The sequence below is a fragment of the Pithys albifrons genome, chromosome 24, assembly GCF_047495875.1.
Source record: "Pithys albifrons albifrons isolate INPA30051 chromosome 24, PitAlb_v1, whole genome shotgun sequence".
Lineage (NCBI taxonomy): Eukaryota > Metazoa > Chordata > Aves > Passeriformes > Thamnophilidae > Pithys > Pithys albifrons.
The window spans coordinates 3,586,065-3,607,013 of record NC_092481.1 but is presented as its reverse complement, the minus strand read 5'-3'; the positions used below and the strand labels follow the sequence as shown (position 1 = coordinate 3,607,013).

General features: G+C 59.4%; 2 protein-coding genes across 2 annotated transcripts; both read right to left on the bottom strand.

Annotated features, from left to right (window-relative positions):
• Window positions 1-566: 566 nt before the first annotated feature.
• Window positions 567-9,549, bottom strand: E2F2 (E2F transcription factor 2). Its single transcript, XM_071576695.1, has 6 exons — window positions 8,938-9,549; window positions 3,522-3,609; window positions 2,838-3,057; window positions 2,562-2,720; window positions 2,291-2,405; window positions 567-2,048 (listed from the first exon to the last, which is right to left on the bottom strand). The coding sequence occupies exons 1-6, from the start codon at window positions 9,217-9,219 to the stop codon at window positions 1,575-1,577; spliced, it is 1,338 nt and encodes a 445-aa protein (XP_071432796.1). The 5' UTR covers window positions 9,220-9,549; the 3' UTR covers window positions 567-1,574.
• Window positions 9,550-16,450: 6,901 nt separating this feature from the next.
• ID3 (inhibitor of DNA binding 3) lies at window positions 16,451-18,319 on the bottom strand. Its single transcript, XM_071576675.1, has 3 exons — window positions 17,754-18,319; window positions 17,481-17,552; window positions 16,451-17,028 (listed from the first exon to the last, which is right to left on the bottom strand). Exons 1-2 carry the CDS (start codon window positions 18,072-18,074, stop codon window positions 17,496-17,498), a joined length of 378 nt encoding a protein of 125 aa, XP_071432776.1. The 5' UTR covers window positions 18,075-18,319; the 3' UTR covers window positions 16,451-17,028; window positions 17,481-17,495.
• Window positions 18,320-20,949: the final 2,630 nt, after the last annotated feature.

Sequence of the window (20,949 nt, the reverse complement as noted above, 5' to 3'; positions counted from 1 at the left end):
CAGATACCAGCAACAGCCACCAGATACTACTGGGCATCACTGGGTACCACTGGGCATCACCAGACATCTCTGGGTACCACTGGACATCAGGTACCACCAACCATCACCTGGTACCACGGATCACTGTGACACCAGCACTGTTGGCATCCCCAGGACAGGCAGCATCCTGGGAAAGGACCCTCCACGGGCACAGCTTCCCCAGGACCTTCCTCTGCAGCCCCCAAACCTGCCCTGAAATGGGAGTACATCAGCCCATCCAGCCCCAGGATCCATAGGGACCCGACCCCCATCCCTGGGGCTTTTCCCAGGCTCCTGCTTTAAGGGGCTTGAGCTCAGGTGAAGGCTCATCCCAGCCGGATTTGGGCTGGAAATCACCAATCAGACCAGGTCAGACTTGTTTTTGTGGCTTCATCTCAACCCCCTTCTCCACCAGTGCCTCCAGAGAAGTTAAAAAAGCCCAAAACAGGCTTTTTTATGCTGAAAACAGGAGCAAAAGCAGCCCAACATCCCCCTCCTTCCAAACCACTCCAGCATTTTGCTGCTTAGAGGAAACCAGCCCCTTATAAACTCCAAAATTTTATTTTATTTCAACCCCTCCCTAGAGGAAAACATCAAGTGCCACAAGTTTTTCCAGGCCAAAACACACTCTCACCCACACCACCTCCAAGCCAAACTGCAGGAGCACCAAAGTCTCAAGGAAGAACAACTTAAATACACCCACTGACAAATCCAACCCCACCCCGACCCACACCAGCCCCACACCAGCGGGGGGCCCAGATAAATACAGTGCAATAATTATGGATATTTTGCAACATTAAAAGCTGTATCCAACCCTGTATCCCAGGGCTTTTCCCCTTCTGCTTCCCAAGCCCCTCTCTGCAGCTCATCACCTCCTCCCAGCACACTCCAGTTTCAACATTCCCAGCACCAATAGCTCCAAGAGGCTGGAAGGAGCCTGTATGGACTGGGGGAGAGGGGCTGCAGCCCCCCCCGGGAATATGGCTCTGTGTCCTGGCCAGGGATTTGCCAGAGCCTCATGAGCTTCATGATCTCATTACCCAAAGGTGACTTCAGCTTCCCAACCTAAATGATTTTTTAAGCCATGCCAGGGGGGAAGTGCTGCTGGAAATGACCTGTCATGACCTCAAAGAACCAGTTTAACTGGGGAGCAACTGGAAAACACGACACAGGCCATTCTGGCCAGGAGTTTCTCTGCCACCCAGGGCTGGCATTAACCCACCTGGGGAACCCAAAGGCACCCTCAGTCCACCAGCATTCCCAGAGTGGTGGGGGGTTATGGTGGGGAGCACCAGCACTGGACCCCCACAGCTTTTTGGGAGGGCTCTAGGATGAGACCTGGACAGATCCCAGGGCGCTGTCTGGGTCAAACACAGCCCCAGGTGACAACCAACCCAGAAGAGTGAGGAGAATCCACACAGGGTGGGCAACACAAGCCCCCCACCACCACCCTCAGAAATCCCAACACGTCCCACTCTCTCCAGCCACTCTGCAGAGACCCCGCTCAGGACACAAGTGACCAGAGGGAACAAAGGCAATGGGCCCTGGGGGGACACTCAGGGCTTCAGCAGGTCCCCCAGGTCGTAGGCCTCGAAGAGGTCAGTGACACCCTCACCCTCGAGCCCCCAGAGATAATCGTCCTGTTCCAGGGGGGGCGAGAAGGCAACAAAGGATCCCAAGTCCAGGTGGGATGGGGTGCAGGGCAGCTGGTCCTCTGTCTGCTGCAGGAGGTGGGCAGGGGAGCCCAGGAGCCCGGGCTCCACCTCCAGCACCGAGCTGGGCCCCCCCAGGATGGTGAGAGGCAGAGATGAGGGTGAGGAGGGGGTTCCTGAACCCCCCCAGCCCTGGGGTGGTTGTAGGGCTGGTCCGGAGCTGTTTGGCAGCGAAACGGGTATGGTGTGGTCCTGTGGGGAGGTGGTGGCACAGGGAACAGGGTGGTCCTTCGTGGGGCTCTCCTCTGTGATCTCCTCCGGGCAGAGGTACACCTCGATGGGGCCATGGGTGCTCTTCAGGTGGAGCTGGAAGTTGTCCTGGGGGGGGACAGAGCAAGGCTCAGAGGGGGGACCCAAAAGGTCTCCCATATCCTACCCCACAACCCTCAATCCATGCAAGGTCCACCCAGGGCACTGCAACCTCTAAAGGACCAGGCAAGGGTCAAACAGCCCCACAGAGACACCTCAAAACCACCCAGGGTCAGACTGGATTGGTTCCCCAGAGGAACCCACCGAGGATGGTGTGGATCCAGCAGCACCCACACCCCAGCCCCACACACCTCACTGAAGTCTGGCACCTCCAGCTGTGTCTCTGGGGGAGCCTTCACAGCAATCACTGTCTGCTCCTGGAAGCTGCTGATGGCACGGAGGTCCTGGTAGGTGACGTACGCCAGCGTGGACAAGGTATAGGAAAAAGAGGGGCTGCAAGCAGGACATCAACCCCCCATCCCTCCAAACATCCCCCCAAGCCCAGGGGAATTCAACTGGAGAAGAAGCTCCAAGCGTTCCCCAAGACCTTGCCCTTCTTCACATCTCCTCCAGCAAGGATATCTCTGGTTGGTCTCATCTTCCACCAGCTGCCGGAGCTGCAGGGAACAGTCCTGCACGAGCTGCTCCAGTGCCCTCTCTGTCCTGGCCAGCTCGACCAGCTCCCCCCGCAGAACCTGCTGCCTCGCCGTCACCGCTGTGTCCTCGAAGATCCCCGTCCCCCTGCCAGCAGGGACAGAACCTGAGTGGCACCACAGCACAACCTCCACGTCACCAAGCCACCTGTCCTCCCCTCACCCCAGCTCCATGTCCCTTGCCCAGCCCTCCAGCGTCACCTACATCCACTGGATGTGGTTCTTGGACTTCTTGCGGATGAGCTGGATGCCCTCCAGCACGTTGGTGATGTCGTAGATGCGGCGCTTCTGCACCTCCAGCACCTCGGCCGCGCGGTTCAGGTCCACGACGCCATCGGGGGACTCGTTCAGCAAACGGATGAATTTTTTGGTGAGCAGCCCCAGGGACGTGTCATAGCGGGTCTTCTCCCCGGGAGACTTGGGGGCTGTGGGGAAATGTGAGACCCACCATCCTTTCCTTAGTTTGGGATGTGGGATGGAGGTGACACGGGGTTGGACACAAAAGACCCCCCTGTCACCTCCTCAGCATGGGATGTGGGATGGAGGTGACACAGGGCTGGACACGAGAGACCACCCTGCCCTTTCCTTTCCATGGGATATGGGAGAGAGCTTACATGGGGTTGGAAATGAAAGATACCCCTGTCCTCTCCTTAGCCAGGGCCATGGCATGGAGGTGACACCGGACTGGACATGAGAGACTTCCCTGTGATCTCCTTAATATGGATGGAAGTGACACAGGGCTGGACATGAGACTCCCCTGTCCTCTCCTCAGCATGGGATGTAGGTGATACAAGGTGGTACAAGAGGGGACATGATTCTAAGAGGACAGAGAAGTGGGATCTGGCCCTCTTCCAGCTCCCCCCATCCCACCTCACCCAGCACCACTTACTCCTGGGGCTGGGGACCTGCGCCAGCGTCCAACCCTTCCCCTTGGGAGTGCGAAATTCGGGGCCCTCCAGGTCCAGTTTCCTCTTGGCCTGGAGCAGGAGAGAAAACCCCACATTGGGCCCAAGCCAGACACCCCTTTCAGCCTCCCATGGATCATCAGTCGAGCCCTGGGTGCCACATCCTGCAGTTGGGGCTTCCTGTAAGAGACTCATCCAGCTGCAAAACCCCTTTTGGGAAGGGGCACAGCAGCACCTGGCAGCATGAGGGGCCACCAGAAGAACTGGGTAGGGAGGAGATGGAGGGGTCCCATCACCCTCACAGCTTCCTGCCTGCTCCAGAGCTCCCCAGGAATCCACTGGGATTTCCCCTCACCCCCTGCCAGGGCTCCCTGGAAACGTGGTGGCTCCGGAGTGGGAGCCTGGCCCTCCCACCCTGCCAGCTGGCTCGCCGGGTGTGGGGGTTTCACAGCCCCCTCCTCCCACCCCGGCCACGGCTGAGGCAGCCGAGGGCACCCAGCTGCCACCAGCACACCTGGGACCAGCCAGGCACAGCCCCCCCGGGAGCTGTGGGTGCCCCAGGCACGTGCACCCAGCTGGAGGGGAACTGGGGCAGGCTGGGGGGAGTGCTGGGTCCTGGGAGGGGGGAGACATATCCCTGCATGTGTGTCCCCTTGCCAGGGCAAGAAGCTCCTTGAAGTTGCCCCCAAGGGACCCCCCCACCCAGCAGCAGTTGGGGAGAAGGGACATAGGGAAAAGGGGGGGTGCAGCAGAGTAGATACAGAGGGGAGCTGAGGGGGGTGTCACCAAACCACTCCCAATGCAAACTGATCCCCCAGGATACCCCCACGCCCCCGAGGGATTCTGGGGGGCCATTTTGGCTCAGCAGCAGAAAGCAGCCCCCCAGCCCCATCCCAACCTCCCCCAAGTACCTGCTTCCAGGCCAGACTGCCCCACAGGGTCTTCTCAGTCCCACCCTGTCCCCCCCAGTACCTGCTCCCAGTCTGGGCTGTCCCACAGGGTCTCCCCAGTCCTACCCTGTTCCCCCCAGTACCTGCTCCCAGTCTGGGCTGTCCCACAGGGTCTCCCCAGTCCTACCCTGTCCCCCCCAGCACCTGCTCCGAGTATGGGCTGTCCCACAGGGTCTCCCCAGTCCTACCCTGTCCCCCCCAGCACCTGCTCCGAGTATGGGCTGTCCCACAGGGTCTCCCCAGTCCTACCCTGTCCCCCCAGTACCTGCTCCCAGGCTGGGCTGTCCCAGAGAGTCCCCCCCAGCACGTCCCTCATGGCTCGCAGGTCCCTGTGCCGGCTCAGTGCCGCTCCAATGCGGCTCCCTGGGGAGCACACCCCACTTTGTGGGGAAGGGTTGGGCACCTCGGCGTGTTCCCACCCGAGGGGGCCGGCGGGAGAGGCGCCCAGGGGCTGTTTTCCGCCCCCCCAGGGAGCCAGGTTGGTCCCGAGCTCCTGTGGGAATCTGTTCCCTCCCACCCTTCCCCGAGCAGGTTTTTCCCAGTGAAGGCGCCTCCATCCCCCTGCCCCCGGATCTGCCCCGGAGCTGCCGGCACCCCAACGGTTAATGCCGAGTGCATGGGAAACACCTGCCCCGGATCAGACCCCATCCATCTGCCAGCACCGGGAGAGGCATCACCCTGCTCCCCCCCGCCCCCTTCTGCTGGCACCCCTTTGCTTCTGCAGCACCATCGTGTGTTCCCATCGATGCAGGGGGGGCTCGGCTGCACCCCACCTGCCCAAGCCACGGGGAAACTGAGGCACGGAGCACCCCAGGCAGCTCCTGGTGTTCTCAGACACCTCCAACCACTCCAATTCTCCCCCTCCCCTCGTGCAGGAGCGGAGAAAGAGAGAGCCTTGCTCCCCCATGTGCAGTTTGGGGGGTGGGGGCTTGGGCTCAGGCAGGGACAGGACCATGAGTGTCCCAGCAAGGGACAATGGACAAGGGGGTCCCTCCTGTGCCCCAGCTGCCACCCCTTCCAGCCGGGCAGGATTAGGCACACGACAGCTGAGTGGGGCACAGCGAGGGGCTCCCAGCACCCTGCCAGCACTGGAGGGGGGTGGGATGAACCAGAGCAGGTGGAGGGGCATCAACCAAACCCAAAGACACCCCCCAAAGGGCATGGCAGGACCCCCACCACACCATTCACCAGCCCCCAGTATGACATCCCAGGATGTGGAGACACCCTGATAGGATGGTAGGAAATGAGGCTCGACCCCAAATATTGGGGGGTGTAAAGCAGCAGTAGGGGTGGGGGGCAGGCAGGCTGGGCCCCCTGCCAGCTCTGCCTGCCAAGCAGCCCTTGGCCCAGCCCTGGCGCCAGGGGCTACACCCTGCGCCCAGCCCAAGCATCAGAGCATCCCTCAGCCCCGGGGGGGCCGCGGGGGGCTCCTCCTGCCAACCCTCCCTTTCAACAGCGCCTGCTGCCTTCCCCGGGCTTGCCCGGGCCCTGCCCGGCCCTTTGTGGGGCTCCCCCTCCCCGTTCCCCCCTCCTTTGCCAGCCCCGCCGCCCCCACGGGGGCGTGGGAACGCAGCACCTGGGGATGGGCACCCAGGGCTGGCGGGGGGCCACGGGGCACCCCAGGATCAGGATGCTGCTCATGCCACTGGGGTTGCTGTGTCAGACCCCTCCAGGCATAGCCCCCACTGCCTGGGGGAGATTTGGGGCTAGTGGAGCACTAGGATGGGGCAATGTGAAATCTCCCGGTTTGGGTGCATCAGAGGGGCTGACAGGACAGGGGGAGGGAGGAATGATGGGGGACCACCCTGCTCTGGGGAGGAAAGCAGGAAACCCCACCCCAAAGTGTTCCCCACTCCGGGGTGCAGCCAGCACCTCCATCCCAGAACACATTCCCCAGTGAAGAGGAGCTGGAGGCTGTAAAAGCCAGATCGAAAAAGAATCCCCTCTGAAAGCAGAGTCACCACCTCCCCACCCACCCCCACCCCCAAAAACCCCTCACCTGCCCAGGGAGAAAACCCTTTGGTGGGTCAAGGTGGGACAGGATCATGCTGTGTCACCCCCATGGAATCTGGGGTGCTGCTGAGCAGGTTCTCCTGCCAACCCAGCACCCACAGGGGCTGCCACCCTCAGGTGCTCTTTGCACGGGTGGCTCGGCCCTGCCAGGTCATACCGAAACCACGGCGGACTCTGGACACCCTTGTCCTGGCACGGAGCAGGCAGGGAGAGCTGGGACCCTACGGCACAGACACCCCTCTCTCCAGTGCCCCTGGACAGCCCTGAGCCCCTACAGAGACCCCACAGCTCGTGTAGAGTCCCCAAACACTCAGCATAGCATTGGCACGGGCTAAAAACGCTTCAAAATACCCATTTTCCATGGAGGAAAATGCATTTACCTGCTCCAGAACCCTCAAATCGGGGAGTATATGAAATTTAAGGCTTTTTTTGGACCATAAGAGACAACCCATCCTGTTTTCCTGCAGGGTGATGGGCTCCTCCAGGTGACCCCAGATCATTCAGGTGGCACAAAGCCGGTGCCGGGTGGGAGCGGCCACAATTGCCCTGCTCAGGAATTGGGAGGAAACGCTCATTATCTGATTGTCTTGGCTCTGCACACAAAGGTTGTGCCATAAACGGGGTGTGTGGGGCAGCAGCTCCAGCTGTCAGGGCTGCAAGTGCTGCACCGGGGCTGGAAATGGGATCTCCAGTGCCGGGAATGCGATAATGGCAGCAGGGAATGGGATGGGGACAGAGGGGAACAACAACTGAAAGCCACCAAGGGGGATGCAGGAGCATCTCATGTCCCCAAGTGTCACATGAGCCCCTCAGACTTTGTTCAGGGGACAGCTGTGGGCAGGAACACCTTCAGCATCTCATGGTGTGGGTGATGATGATGATGATGATGATGATGATGATGATGATGATGATGATGGTGGTGGTGATGACAAAGAGGCCCAAAATCTGTTGATCCCAAATGTCACTTGAGGACAAGCATTTCATGTCCCCAGGTGTCACACAAGCCCTCCCAGACCCCATTTAGGGGACAGCAAGAGCATCCTGAGCATTTCCCAGCATGGGTGATGATGATGATGATGATGATGATGATGATGATGATGATGATGATATTAAAGGGGCCGTTAGCCCAAAACCAGCTCCACAGCCATAGGATTGGAGTTTGTGGGGTGATTTTAGGGGAGGGGGCAGCACTGATGGCGTCTCCTCAAACAGCCCCTGGCAATGCAGGATGTGGCAGCTCACACTGGTTGGAGACAAAGAGGCCAGAGAGGAGACAGGTGGTCTCAGAGCCCCCCGGGGTTGGGGGGGATGGCCCAGGATGGCCCCATCCAACCCCCCAGCCATGGCACAAAGAGGGCAGCAAAGACACCTCCTCTCCCCTTGCAGTGCCCATGTCCCCAGCTGGCACCAAGAGCATCAGGGACTGGGGAAAGGGGGGGAATAAATAAATAAATCAGGCCTTGAAAAAAACTAAATCGGAGTTAGCGGGGCCTGGGATCCCTCCCAGGAGCCGGGGAGAACAGAGGCTCACAGTGAGGGCTGGACGTGCGCCCGGGCTGGGCCGGGCAGGAATTAAATGCCAGCTGCCAGTGGGGCCAGTGGGCCGGGGGCTCTGCGGGGCCCCCCGGGAGGAGGGACAGGCTGGGCAGAGCCACCCAAAACTGGGCACGGGGCCAGCGCCCGACCTGTGCCTCAGTTTCCCTGTTTAGGGTGTTGGGCTTTGCAAGCAACAACCGTGACCCCCTTGGGGGTTTGGTGACAGGGGCATGGGATGGTGACAGGGACATGGGACAGCGACCCCCTGCACAGCTCCGGGCAAAGGGGACCCTGTAACAGCGTTGGGGTGACCCATGGAGGATGGGACCCTCCAAAAAAACAGTCCCTGCTGTAAACACGGATGGGAACCAAGGTTGGGCAGCGATGCTGAACCAGCCCTGCCCCGTGTCCCCCCACCCCGGGGGTCACAGCCCCGAGGAGGGGAGAGCCAGAGGGCAGGGCCGGTGCCCCCCACCCGTAGCGGGCACGGGCTCTGCCTGCGCCCACCCCTCGCTTCCCCACCGAGGAAAGCGGTTCCCAAAGCGCCTGGGAATCCTGGGGGGGCTTTGCAGCACGACCCGGACTTTCTGCAAGCTGGAGAAAGGAAAAAGGCCGAAAAGGGCCGAAAAGCGGAAGCCGGAGCCGCGGGCACGCAGGGGCGAGGGAAGTTGAGAAACATCTGAGCCATTTCACTGCGACTTCTGATTTCAGACCTCGCCCTCCCCCACCCCAAAAAAGACCCCTCGGGGGATGCAGACCCCGCGATAAGCTGCAAAATTTGGAAGGGAGGGGGCTGTAGGCGCTGGGGTCACCCGCCCCTCGCTGCCCACCCTGCACGCCCCGCAGCCCCCCGGTGCCCCCCGAGCGATGCCCCGCAGGGGATGGGGGGCAGACACCTTACCGGCAGCCGTCCCGAGGCCGAGTCGAGGGTCCTGAGCTCGGGGCCCTGCGGGGTGTCATAGAAACACCCTCTGCGGGCAGCGGGCACGCTGACAGCGGCCGGCGTGTAGACCTGGGTGAAGCAGTCGCTGGATAACGGGGGGCTGCCCATGCTGGGAGCCCCCCGCTCGCAGGAGCCCATCACCGACATGGCCTTCTTCGGGTGGCGGTGGGGAGGGGGGGCCGGGAGGGCGGTGCCCCCCCTCCCCGGGGCGGGGGACACTCCCCTGGGGAGCCGCAGCATTGCAAAGTCCTTTCCGAGAAGGCCGGCCCGGGGGAGGGGGCAGGAGCGCCCCGCGATCCCGCACCGGGGAGGACGTCACGATCTCAGCCGTGGCATTTCGGAGCAGCGGGGAGGGGGCCCGGCGGGCGATGCCACCGGACGGTCCCCAAAAACCCCCTGAAAAATGTGCAGAGAAGCAACGCGGCGGGGATGCCGCCAAAACTGGCGAAAAAAGGCGCTTTTGGCTCCAAAAATCGGCCGCGCTGGGGCCGGGGCGCGGCCCCCCCTGTGCCGGGACCCCCCGCGCCCGGCTGCGCTCCCACCCGATCGCGCCGAGCCCAGAGTGCTCCTTTTCTTTTCTCTCTTTTTTTTATTTTCCGGGTTTTTTTTTTTAAGCGCCAAAATCCGTCCCGCGAAATTCGGATTTCCCGCGGAAAATGCCGCGCGCTGATTGGCTGTTGCCACCGTGGCCACGCCCCCTTCACCGCCGTTGGCGGCGCCGCGCCGGGAGGGGCCTTAAAGGGGCCGCACAGCGGTGGGAGGGAGGGAAGAGGAGGGGTCTTGTATGCAAATCAGGGGCGTGGTCTCATTAGGACCACCTCCAATGATGAGGCCGGGGGCCTGGGATGGGAGTGGGTGGTTGTTGTGCTTGGGCATCGGGACTAGGATTCATTTTTTTTTCATTCATTTATTTATTAGAGGGCACCCCATGCCCCCAGGCTCCAGGCTGGGGGCCCCCCCAGCGCCATCACCTCCCCAGTCATTATCTCTCCCATTTCCCATCATCCCCGAATCCCCTCATTCCCACCTTCCCCTATCCCCATCCCAATCATCCCCTGCATCCCCATTGTCCCACCATTCCTGTCATCCCCCCCATTTCCCATCACCCCCCAATCCTCATCACCCCCTCCACATCTCTCCACCCTCATCCCCCCCCCTTTCCATCAGCCCTCCATTCACATCCCCAGATGTAGCAGCCCAGGGGGCAGGAGGGGGGGCTGCATCTCTCTGTGAGACTTACTGGGACCAGTAAAAGGCCATCACAGCCCCTGAGATGAGCCAGGGTTTAATCCTACTGAGGCCACTGAGCCACAGGAGTTGGTTTCTCTCCATCCTCTGGTTCCTCTCCATCATCTCATTCCTCTCCCTCACCCAGTTCCTCTCCATCACCTGGTTCCTCTCTATCCTCTGGTTCCTCTCCATCACCTGGTTGTCTCCATCCATTCATTCCTCTCCATCGCTCTCCTCTCCAGCATTTGCCAACCCCACATCCAGGTCTGGGATGGGGGTGCACAGAGGTGGACTTCCTTGCAAAGAAGCTTCCTGGAAGACAGACAGACGGACACGCACACCGTGCACAGCCTCTGATGTGGATGAGGATGGACACCAGACCTCCAGACTACAAGTCAGTTGGAAGGGACACCCAGAAACATGCCAGGAGCATCCAATCCAGGGCAGGCATTTGCCTCCCACCGTGCAGGGGCTTTGAGGCAGAACAAAAGGCCTGGCAGCAATGGTGCCACCTTGCCTGGGCACTGTGTCCCTCTGCCAGGAGTTAGGCTGAGCTTGGCAGCTCAACCCACCCAGACCTTCATCTTCCCCCTGAGGGAAGAAAGCAACTGCCACCTCCATCTCAGTGCCATGCCCAGCAGGGTGGATAAATCCGTGTCACTTGGCTGCCTTGGGCTGGTTCCAGCCCTTGGGACAGGGACATTGGAGTAGGGGAGGGCCTGGGTGTCCAGAAGGGTTACAGCCACCAGAGATCTCATCACTGTGCTGGCCATGGAGGGGGGAAGGAGCCAGGAGACTTCAGTCCTCTCCTGGCCTCTCCCCTGAGGGTATGGGGAAGGTCTGCACTCCCAAACCAAGGTGAAGAGGTGATGGTGAAGAGCCTTTCCCAGTGCAGATCCAGGATGTGGGAAGGAGGCATCACAACTGGATGACTGAATCTCTGCCCAGACCAGAGGCTTTGGGGTACGATTCCCCCTGTTCTGGCTTACCTTGGGATCTGGAAAGTCTTCTGGATAATCGGCTTAGGGATCAGGGACTCCACTGTGAGGCAGACTACGAGGAAGAGAAAGAGATGTTCCAAGAGCAGAGGGCTGAGACTGCACTATGGACCCCAAATGAGGCCACTTCTAATATTCCTTCTCCAGGAATATTTGCAGGGAGGAGCAAAGGAGATCCCAATTTTTCCTGGGGAAGGCACTGGAGTGGATCCCGTTCCTTCCCGGGGAGAGTCGCCGGAGAAGTCCCGGTCCTTCCCGGGGGTCACCAGGGAAGGTCCCGGTCCTTGCCAGGGGGACACCAAAGGAGATCTCAGTTCTCCCCAAAAGGAGCATCCGAGGGTGTGCCGGTCCTTCCCAGTGAACCGGACACTTCCTCCTCTGCCCTGGAGACGGCAGCAGCGAGCCGCGGCTGCAGGGCCGGACCGCCCGGGTGCCCCCGGTACCCGCATCCCGGGGCCGATAAGCGACCGTGGGATGGAGGGATGCAGGGACGGATGGACACGGGATGGAGGGACACCGGAGCACAAGGACAGAGAGACAGAGCGAAGTGACAGAGTGAAGCCCCCGGTTCCCCCAGATAGAGCCCCCATGTCACCTGTGGGAAATGGAAGGGGAGGGCTGGCAGGAACAGGCAGGGTGGCTGCCGAGACACCGGGTGGTCTGCAGAGGGATGGGGAGAGGGCAGGAATAGCCCCCTGGAATCCCACAGCACTCTCAGGAACTCTTGCCAAAGGGGTGCTGAGCCCCCCTATCCCCTTCCAGCTTGGTTTGCAGGATGAGCCCTCCTGGCATGGCAATTCAGAACCTTTGAGTGAAGGGTGCCAGAGGAAATCTGGGGAGTCTGGAAGGGTGGTGGGAAAGCTGGGAGATGGGAACACCCTTCCCACACTGGAAATCCTGAGCATGCCTCAGTTTCCCCACTCAGTGCTGGCGTGGGAACTGGAGCAGGGCGAGGTGCAAGCAGGGTGTTGGGAACACCCTGTGCCGGGCAGGATGGGGGCACCCACTCACCCCCACCCACGGGGACAGGCCAGGATCCAACCCCTGACACAGGCATTGGAGCTGGGGAGCTGAAGGGGCTTCAGGGTGCCCCTGAAAGAGAGGGCTGGGAGCAGCTCCTGGTGCCTGGAGTGTGGGCTGAGGCATTGGGGGGGCTCGTGGTTGGATCTGGGATGCTGTGATTGTGGATGCTGTCCAGGTTGGCTGGATCAGGGCGTGTCAGTGAGTACAGGTGTGTGTGTCACTGTCTGTAGGCATGTGTGTCACTACAGGCATGTGTGTAAGTGCACATGGGTGTGTGTGCACATGTATCCGTGTCCGTAGCCACGTGTGTAAGTGCAGGTGGGGGGAAATAAACACAGGCACATGTGCATACATGCACACATGTGTGAGTGTGCCCAGACATGTGTGTTGGTGTGCGTGTCCATGTGTGTAAGTGCACATAGGCGTGTCTGCATACACATACACATGTGTGAGTGTGTCAGTGCAGGCACATGTGTAAATGCACACAGGTGTGTGTAAATGCACACGGACATGTGTGTAAATGTGCGTGCATTTGAGTGTGCACAATTGTGTGTCCGTGTACACAGGTGTGTGTAAGTTCACTCAGCTGTGTATGCATGTGTGCACACGTGTGTGAGTGTGCATAGACATGTGTGTCAGTGTAGCCACGTGTGTCAGTGCACATAGACTTGTCTGCATATGTACATATGTGTGAGTGTGCCCAGACATGTGTGTCAGTGTCTGTATCCATGTGTGTAAGTGCATTTATGGATGTGTAAATTCACATAGGCACGAGTGCATATCTGCACACATGTGAGTGTGCAGACATGCGTGTCAGTGTAGCCATACGTGTAGATGCACAGCCACATGTGCATACATGCACACACATGTGAGTGTGCACAGACACGTGTTCCATGCAAGTGCACATCATGCACACACACAGACACACACACACAGACACAGACACAGATACACACACACACACACACAGACACACACACACACAGACACACACAGACACACACACACACAGACACAGATACACACACACACACACACAGACACACACACAGACACACACACAGACACACAGACACACACACAGACACACACACACAGACACACACACACACAGACACACACACACACACACACACACACACAGACACACACACACACACAGACACACACACAGACACACAGACACACACACACAGACACACACACACACACAGACACACACACACAGACACACACACACACAGACACACACACACACACACAGACACACACACAGACACACACACACAGACACACACACACACACACACACACACACACACACTCCCCCCTCCCCGCGCCCCCCACCCCATTCGTGAGCGCGCCCGGCCAAGGTCACGCGTGTGCCGCATCCGTGTGAGCGCGGCTGGCGGGGAGCCGGGCGGGGGGGCCAGGCCTTGGCCGGGGCAGCAGCGGGAGGAGGAGGAGGAGGAGGAGGAGGAGGCGGAGGAGGAGGAGGGAAGTGCGGCTCAGACAGCGCGGCGCCAGCAAACACCTGCAAACAGCTCCGGGCACACAATGGCAAATACAGGTGGGAACCGCCGCCTCCGTCAGCGCTGCGATTGCATCAGACTCCGGCGCTTGCCAAGAGGCGAGCGAGCCGGCCCAGGGGCCACCGGCACCGCGGCGGGGCCACACTCGGCCTTCACCCACCCCCGGGGTTAGTTTTTGCCCTCCTCATCCTCTTTCCTGCACCCCTGCAGTGGAGGTGGGGTGATAAAGTCGGGTTTGCTCAGCCAGGGGGATTTTTCCCGTTCCAGCTGCCCCCCGAGGTAAATCCCAACCCCGATGGTTATTTTTAGTTGTGTTTTTTTCTCTTTTCTTTCTTTTTTTTTTTTTAATCAAGGTTTTCCAGGAAAGCATCGGCATACCATGACAGCCTGTGTAAATCTGCCCGTGAGTTAAATCCCATCTGCCCCACGGCGTAAACCCCATCTGCCCCCGAGGTAAATCCCAGTCCTGGCAGTTATTTTTAGTTGTGTTTTTTCCCCTTTTTCTTTGTTTTTAAATTATTTTGTATCAGAGTTTTCCAGGAAAGCATCGACATCCCACCACAGCCCAGATAAATCTGCCTCATGGGGTAAATTCCATCTGCTCCAGGGGATAAATTACACACACACACCCGAGGTAAATTCCACCTACCCCCCGAGGTAAATCTCATCTGTCCCCCACGGTAAATCGCATCTGCCCCACGGGGTAAATCCCAGCCCTGGCTGTTATTTTTAGTTGTGTTTTTCCCCATTTTCTCTATTTATTTTTTTTAAATCAGGTTTTTCAAGGAAAGCACTGGCATCACGCCACAGCCCAGTCCAGGGAGCCAGTGTGGGGCTGGACAAGGCTTGTTCCCCGCTCCAGGCCATCCCCAGGGCCTGGGAATGTCAGGGTGGCTGTTCCGGGCAAGGCGCCGGGATCCATCCACAATGGGGGAGGAGGTGACAGCCCTGGGACGCTTCCCGGGAACCAGAGCCAAACCCTCCCGCTGCCAAACCCCACAGCCCCTGGCCCTGGCTGAGGGAATCCCCTGCCCTGACCCCCGGGAGGGGACAGAGAGCAGGGCCACCCCCACTCCCCGGGGGCAGGAGTCCCCCTCTGCCTCCCCTGTGCCTTTTCCATCCAGAAAGTCCCAGCAGAACTGGTTTCTCCCACCCCACCAGTGCCCAGCCCTGCTTCTCCCAGTAGCCCCAGCCTCAAACCAGGCTCATTAATGCTCCCACCGGTCCAGGATCTCTGTCACCACCCCCCCCCCCCCCCCCCACTGGGGGACCCACTGGGACCTGGGGTGCTCAGACTGCAGGAAGCCCCACTTTGCAGCTACCGAGACCTATCCCTGTTCCCTGGCTCTTTCCCAGGGTGCTTTTCCCACCCATCCCACTTAAATCCCTTTGGCACATCAACCCTGGTGCAGCTGGAGGACCACGACACCGGGGTGAGCGTGGGGACACTCACCCCTAACCCACCCCTTGGCTTTCCCTCTGGAGCCAAGAGCCAGTGGAGATGGCAAAAGCCTATTTTTAGCCTCAGCACAACAGCAGCTCCATTCCCAGACGTGGAGGTTTCCGGATGGACACCCTCACCTGCCTCCCACAGCACCCAGACACCCCATCCCACCCCACCCGTGGGTGCCTGAGGGTGCCCTGCCCTCGGGGAGCCTGGGGACATCAAGCTGGGAGGAGAGAGGAATGTTCCCAGGGGTTGGTGATCCCGTTGGACCAGCTGGTGCTTTTTGGAAGCTCCACATGCTGCTTTTCCCTGTGGAAATGCCCATGGACAAGGGGGAGGGGGGTTGGTGGGTGCCAGCTGTACCCTGAGCTCATGTTGGCTGCCATGGGGATGGAGGCTCACCCTGAACCCCCAGACCCTTCCTCCTCCTCCTCTTCCCAGCTCCTCTGGATGCTGCAGCACCCCAGGACACCCCAATGCCATAAAGCAGCACCCACATTGTGCCTGGCTGAGCCCAAGGCAGCAAATCCAGCGCCTGGCACAGAGGATGGATGAAGATGATGGTGCTACAGGTGGGGGTGAAGTTAATTTAACTTCATCCCAGGCAGGCCAGCACCTTCCCCAGGGAGCAGGAACCGGCTCCGCAGCTGAGCCGGCCGGGGGTCACATCTGCTCCCGGGCCAAAGGGAAACCGCAGCATTACCCAAGGGGAAGGAAAGGCATTTCTGCTCCCAACACCCCTTCCCTGGAGTGCTGACCCCGGGAGGGGGATCAAGCCGGGCAGGGGGTGTGCTCTGGGTACCACCCAGGGAAGCACAGGCAGCCCAGAAACTCCCCTTCCCCTGGGGGGTGTATCCTGCGGGAGCAGCATCGCCCCTTCCAGCCCCAAAGCAGCTCAAATCCAGCCCCAGGGTACCAACCAGGCTGTTTTTTGCAAGGCAGAAAGTGAAAAAAGCACCTTTCCCCCTCTCCCAGGGCTCCAGGTACACCTCCAGATGGTCCCCGGGGCTCAGCAGCGTCTTCACTTCTTCCATATCAGATAAGCAGAACAGCACCCAAAATAGCTGGCAGCCACCTCGGCCCGGAGCCGGCAGCCCAGGGTTAATTCCTCCCATACCTGAGCTGACATTTCAAAGCTGTTACACAATTACAGAGATTCCTACAGTAACCCTAGAACTTCCCAGAGTTCGGGGGGCTCCCAACCGCAGGGGGCTGTTTTTCCACCCAGGGATGAGACAAAGTAACAGTCAAAACGGTATTTTATTATGTAAAAATGGTAACTTTTATAAAAAGTTTATAAAGCAAGTACAAGGCATGTTCGCAGAAATTCACCTTCCTGCACAAAAGGTACAAAAAGTTATACTCTAGTATAGAGCTCCACAATACACGAGGCCACGGCCCCAGAGAGTTTGGTTCATACTCGAGGATGTGTGTGTGTCCCCCTCCCCAAAACCCCCCTCAATCCCGCCCTCCCCATCCCATTAAACACCTTTATAAAAAAGGACTCGCTGCTATAATCCAAAAATATACAGACAACCTCCTCTTCATCATCATCATCATCACCATCAAGTCTATCATTAAAAATATCTTGAATAAAGTTCGGGTCCGAAGCCGGGATGGGATGCTGAGCTCCAGGGGGTGGGATGCTGGCGGTGGAGCGCTGGGGGGGTCGGGACCAGCCGCTCCCCGCCCGCGGTGCCCGGGCCCGGGGGAGGCGATGCCGGGGCCGGTAGGTCGCAGACAGCCCGGCGCCACGGAGGAAGCTGCTATTTACCTCCGGCTGATAACGAACCAGGAACCGACACTCGCTGCCTGTTTGCTAATTGGCACCGGGAGGGGAGAGAAGAGAGGGGGAGGGAGGAGAAAAATAATAGAGATAATTAGTGTGGTGATAAGCGGGTTGAGGGATGGGGATTTGGGAAGAGGGGGTGGGAGGAGGGGGAGGGCGCTGCTCGGGACGGGTGTGGGTCCCCTGGGCATGCTGGGGGTGCGTGGGCGCTGGTTGGGGACGGGGGCTGGGGGTCCCTGTCAGGCCTGTGGGCATCCTGGAGGGTGTGTTGGCAGAGTGAACTGGGGTGCGGGTGGTGGGAGACTGAGAAGCACAGGGAACTGTGGAGGGGGGAGATGGCATCGCGTTGGTGGGGCTGGCATCGGTACCCTGGGCATGCTGGTGCTGTGGGAGGTCCAGGGGGGGTCGGGACGCGATTGTGGTGGGCTGTATGGGAAGGACTGGGGTGCACATGGCTGTGGGGGGTTGGTGAGGACACTCACCTGATGGAGGAGCCGTTAGTGACACAAACTTCTCTCGTCTTTGGAGCAGAGTTCAGAGGCGAGTTCGGCCGCCTGCGGAGAGAGGGGACACGGCTTAGCGTCACCCCGGCGGCGGGTGGTCCCCATTCCTCCCCCTTCCCCACCGCGCCAGGACCCCCCTGAACACACCCGAGACCCCGCATCACCCCCATCCCAACACGTATCCCCCACTTCCACATATTGCCCCTCCCCAGTCGGACATTTCCACCTCCCGGCGCCCAAACCAACCCTTACCTTAAGAGAGAACAAGGTGGCCTCGGAGGAGGGGTCGCGGCCCTTGGCCCCCTCCTCCAGCACGATCTGCAGATCGAAGATGTAGTCAATGACGTGCTGCAGGATCTCCACCTGGCTCACTTTGGTGCCTTGCGGGATACCCGGCACCAGCTCCCGCAATTTGGAATAGCAGTCGTTCATATCGTAGAGCAAGTTCATGGGCTCTTCCAAGGCCGGGCTCTTGTTGTGGCTGCCCCGGGCGATGGCAAAACTCTGCTCCGACAGGCAGCAAACGGCCTCGTAGCAGCTGCGGACGGAGCGCACCGGGCTGATGGCTTTCATGGTGGGCTCGGAGCTGGGCTGGGGGCGCGGCACGGGGGACGTCTGGGGGCTCTCACGGCGGCTGAGGCTCTGCTGGGACCTCCGAACAGCGGGACCACCAAAGCTTGGAGAGCTCTGAGAGCCTGGACTGTGTTACCCCTTGAATCCGAAACCTTCAAACCTCACTGGCGGAGTGGAGAGGCGTCAACTCCGCGCTGCGCTTTATATAGACAGCCCCGGCTGGCCGTGCCCCCTGCACGCAAATTCGCTCGGATCCCACCTCCTTTAATGTAAAATAGCAATAGAACAACCCCTTTTAATGTAAACTAAGCCCCAAACCCCGCCCCCGAATGTTAATGAGGTCTCGAAGACCGTCCCTGCATCTCATTGAAGCCTTAAACCCCCTCTAGGACCCCCCCGCCGCCCCCCAAAATGGACCTTTGGTGGCCGGGGTGGCCCCACTGGGGGTGACACGACCACGCAGGTCTCCCACCCCATAGCCAGACCCCCAAACCCACCCCCTTCGCGGGGGGATTCCCCCCTAAACCCCTTGGACACCCCACAGCCAGACCCCCCAACTGCCCCATCCCCATCCCAGTGAATCCCCCCCATTTTCAGGCAGGACGATGGGGGTTCCCCCCCCTCCAACCTCCCAGTTTTAAGGAAATTAGTGCCGCCCTGTTCCTCAATCCGCTTCTCATCTGACCTCCAGACTTTCTGGCGTCAGGAATTATCTTGTGACCAGCAGAAAAAAATTAATTGCGGTAAAACTGAGGTTACGATGGAGAAACCAGATTTAGGTCAGCGCCTGCGAGAGGCCTGGAGGGTTTTTTTATTTTGGAGGGGGGAAAGAGGAGATTTATGGGCAAGGGGGTTATTCCAGTAGAAGTGATGAGGGGGGGATGAAGGAAACCCCCCTCCTGAAACACCACTGCCTCAAAACTTCGAGAATCCGAGAATATCCATAGAAAAAAGCCCAAAGCTGGAGCGATGTGGGGTCCCCACGGGTGTCAACGCAGCGGGTGGCACATGGAGGGGTCCCGGGGGGTGACAGTCCCCAACACCCAGATTGTGACTCCTTAATGAGCCCAAGGGGCAACTCCCCCCTCCTCAAATATTGATTTCCACGGGATGTAGTTACGGGGGGTGTTTATGAGGGTTTGGTTATGGAAGTGCAAGAAGGGGATGTTACTGAGGAGGGTGGGGGGCACCCCAAGACCCCGCTCAGCCTGGGGGTCCCAGCTAATGAGGGGTGCAGTGGGTTGGGGGGCAGAGGCACCTGGACCAAATTACTCCTGCCCACAGCAGCAATTTATTCCAGACCTGCCCAAATCCCAGTTTGGTGGCGGTGGCGTTCATTTCCCTTTTTTTTCACCCCCCTCGACCCCCAAAAGGGGTCTGGGGGCCACAGGTTGGGGGCCTTCAATCAGGAGTCGCTCAACAGCCCCTCAAAAAAACCCTTCGAAGGAGCATCCAGCACTTTTGGGGGTTGGATTATTTTTGTGTCTTTTATTTCTCCCCCCCCTTCAACTCCCCCTCCCGCCCTACCTCGTTAAGAATTTCCTGGGAAATCGCCTCCGTGTGAAGGGTGGCAGCTTGGGAAGAGGCATAATTACCCTCATTAACCTGTTTGGAAGCAAGAGCCAACAACCCAGAGCCCCCTAAAAATAAAAGCAAACCAAAATGAGCCTTTAAAAAAATTTAAAAATGAAGAGAAATCAAGACACGTAAAAGTCAACGAAATTAACAAAAATTTTAAAAATGTTAACAAAACATTTCAAAACTCTTTTTAACAAGTCGTAAACACCCCCCCAAAAAAACACAAGCGTGCAAATTCCCATACCCCCCCCCCCATTATTTCCCAAGGGGTGGGGGGGCTCAAAGGCTGGGGGGGCGGGGGGAGCTTTTGTTTGCAGGGGGGTTTTGTTGGCGGCCGTTCCCACAGGCCCTGCCTGGGCGGCGGGACCCGCTGCCTTTGCCCAGCTGTGGCCCGGGCCCTCCAGCTGTGTTGATCTAACTCCCGGCCCCAGACAGCCTGGCGCCAGCCCTGCGCACGTCATGCATTCACACAGGGATGCGTGGCCAAGGCAACCTCCCCCCCGCCTCTTCCCGCACCCCCTCCCGCAACAACCCCCCGAACCACCGCCACGGCCAAATTCCGGGGGGATTCAGTCCACTCCTGGGGTACCCCAAGTGCGCAAAGGGCTGGGAGCGCTGGGATGTTTCTATGGGATCCCCCCCGACTTTGTGTTGCTCCCCTCCCTCCGGGTGCGCAGCGCTTTGGTTTGTTTTCTTTTTTTTTGGGGGGGTGGATCGTTTTTAGGGTGCTGTCACACCATCAGAGCCGGGGTTGGGGTGTCCTGGCGGGGGGAGCGGATTTCTTGGCGTGGAGCAGGGAAAAGGGGGGAGGAAGGGAGCGGGAATGCTCCGGAGCGCGATGATTTCATGGTGAAAAGGGCCCACACCGGGTGTTTTATTAAAAGAAAAGCTAAAAGGAGGAGGAGAAGAAGCGGGAGCCGGGATTATCCACCTCGGCGAGCCCCCCGAAACGATATAAAGCCTCCCCAAGTCCCCCGGGGGGATGACCGTGTCCCCCCCCAACAGCTTCTTGCAACCTTTCCCCCTTTCCCTGGAACGGGTCGTTAATCCCATGGGATTTGCCAGTGCTGCAAATACCTGTGGAGGTCCCTGCGGCTTGGAGGGGGGTTCAAAAGCAGCTGCACCCCCAAAAAAAGAAAAGATGCCCCCCTTGAGCTTGAGTTTGGTTTGATATATTTATTTTTTTCCTGAAATAAGTCGGTACAGGTGGCAGGATGTGAGCGATGGAACGTGGAGTGGAAAGGGCCGGATTCAGTCCGGCTGCTGCGGGGCAGGGAGGGCGAGCGTGGGGGTCCCG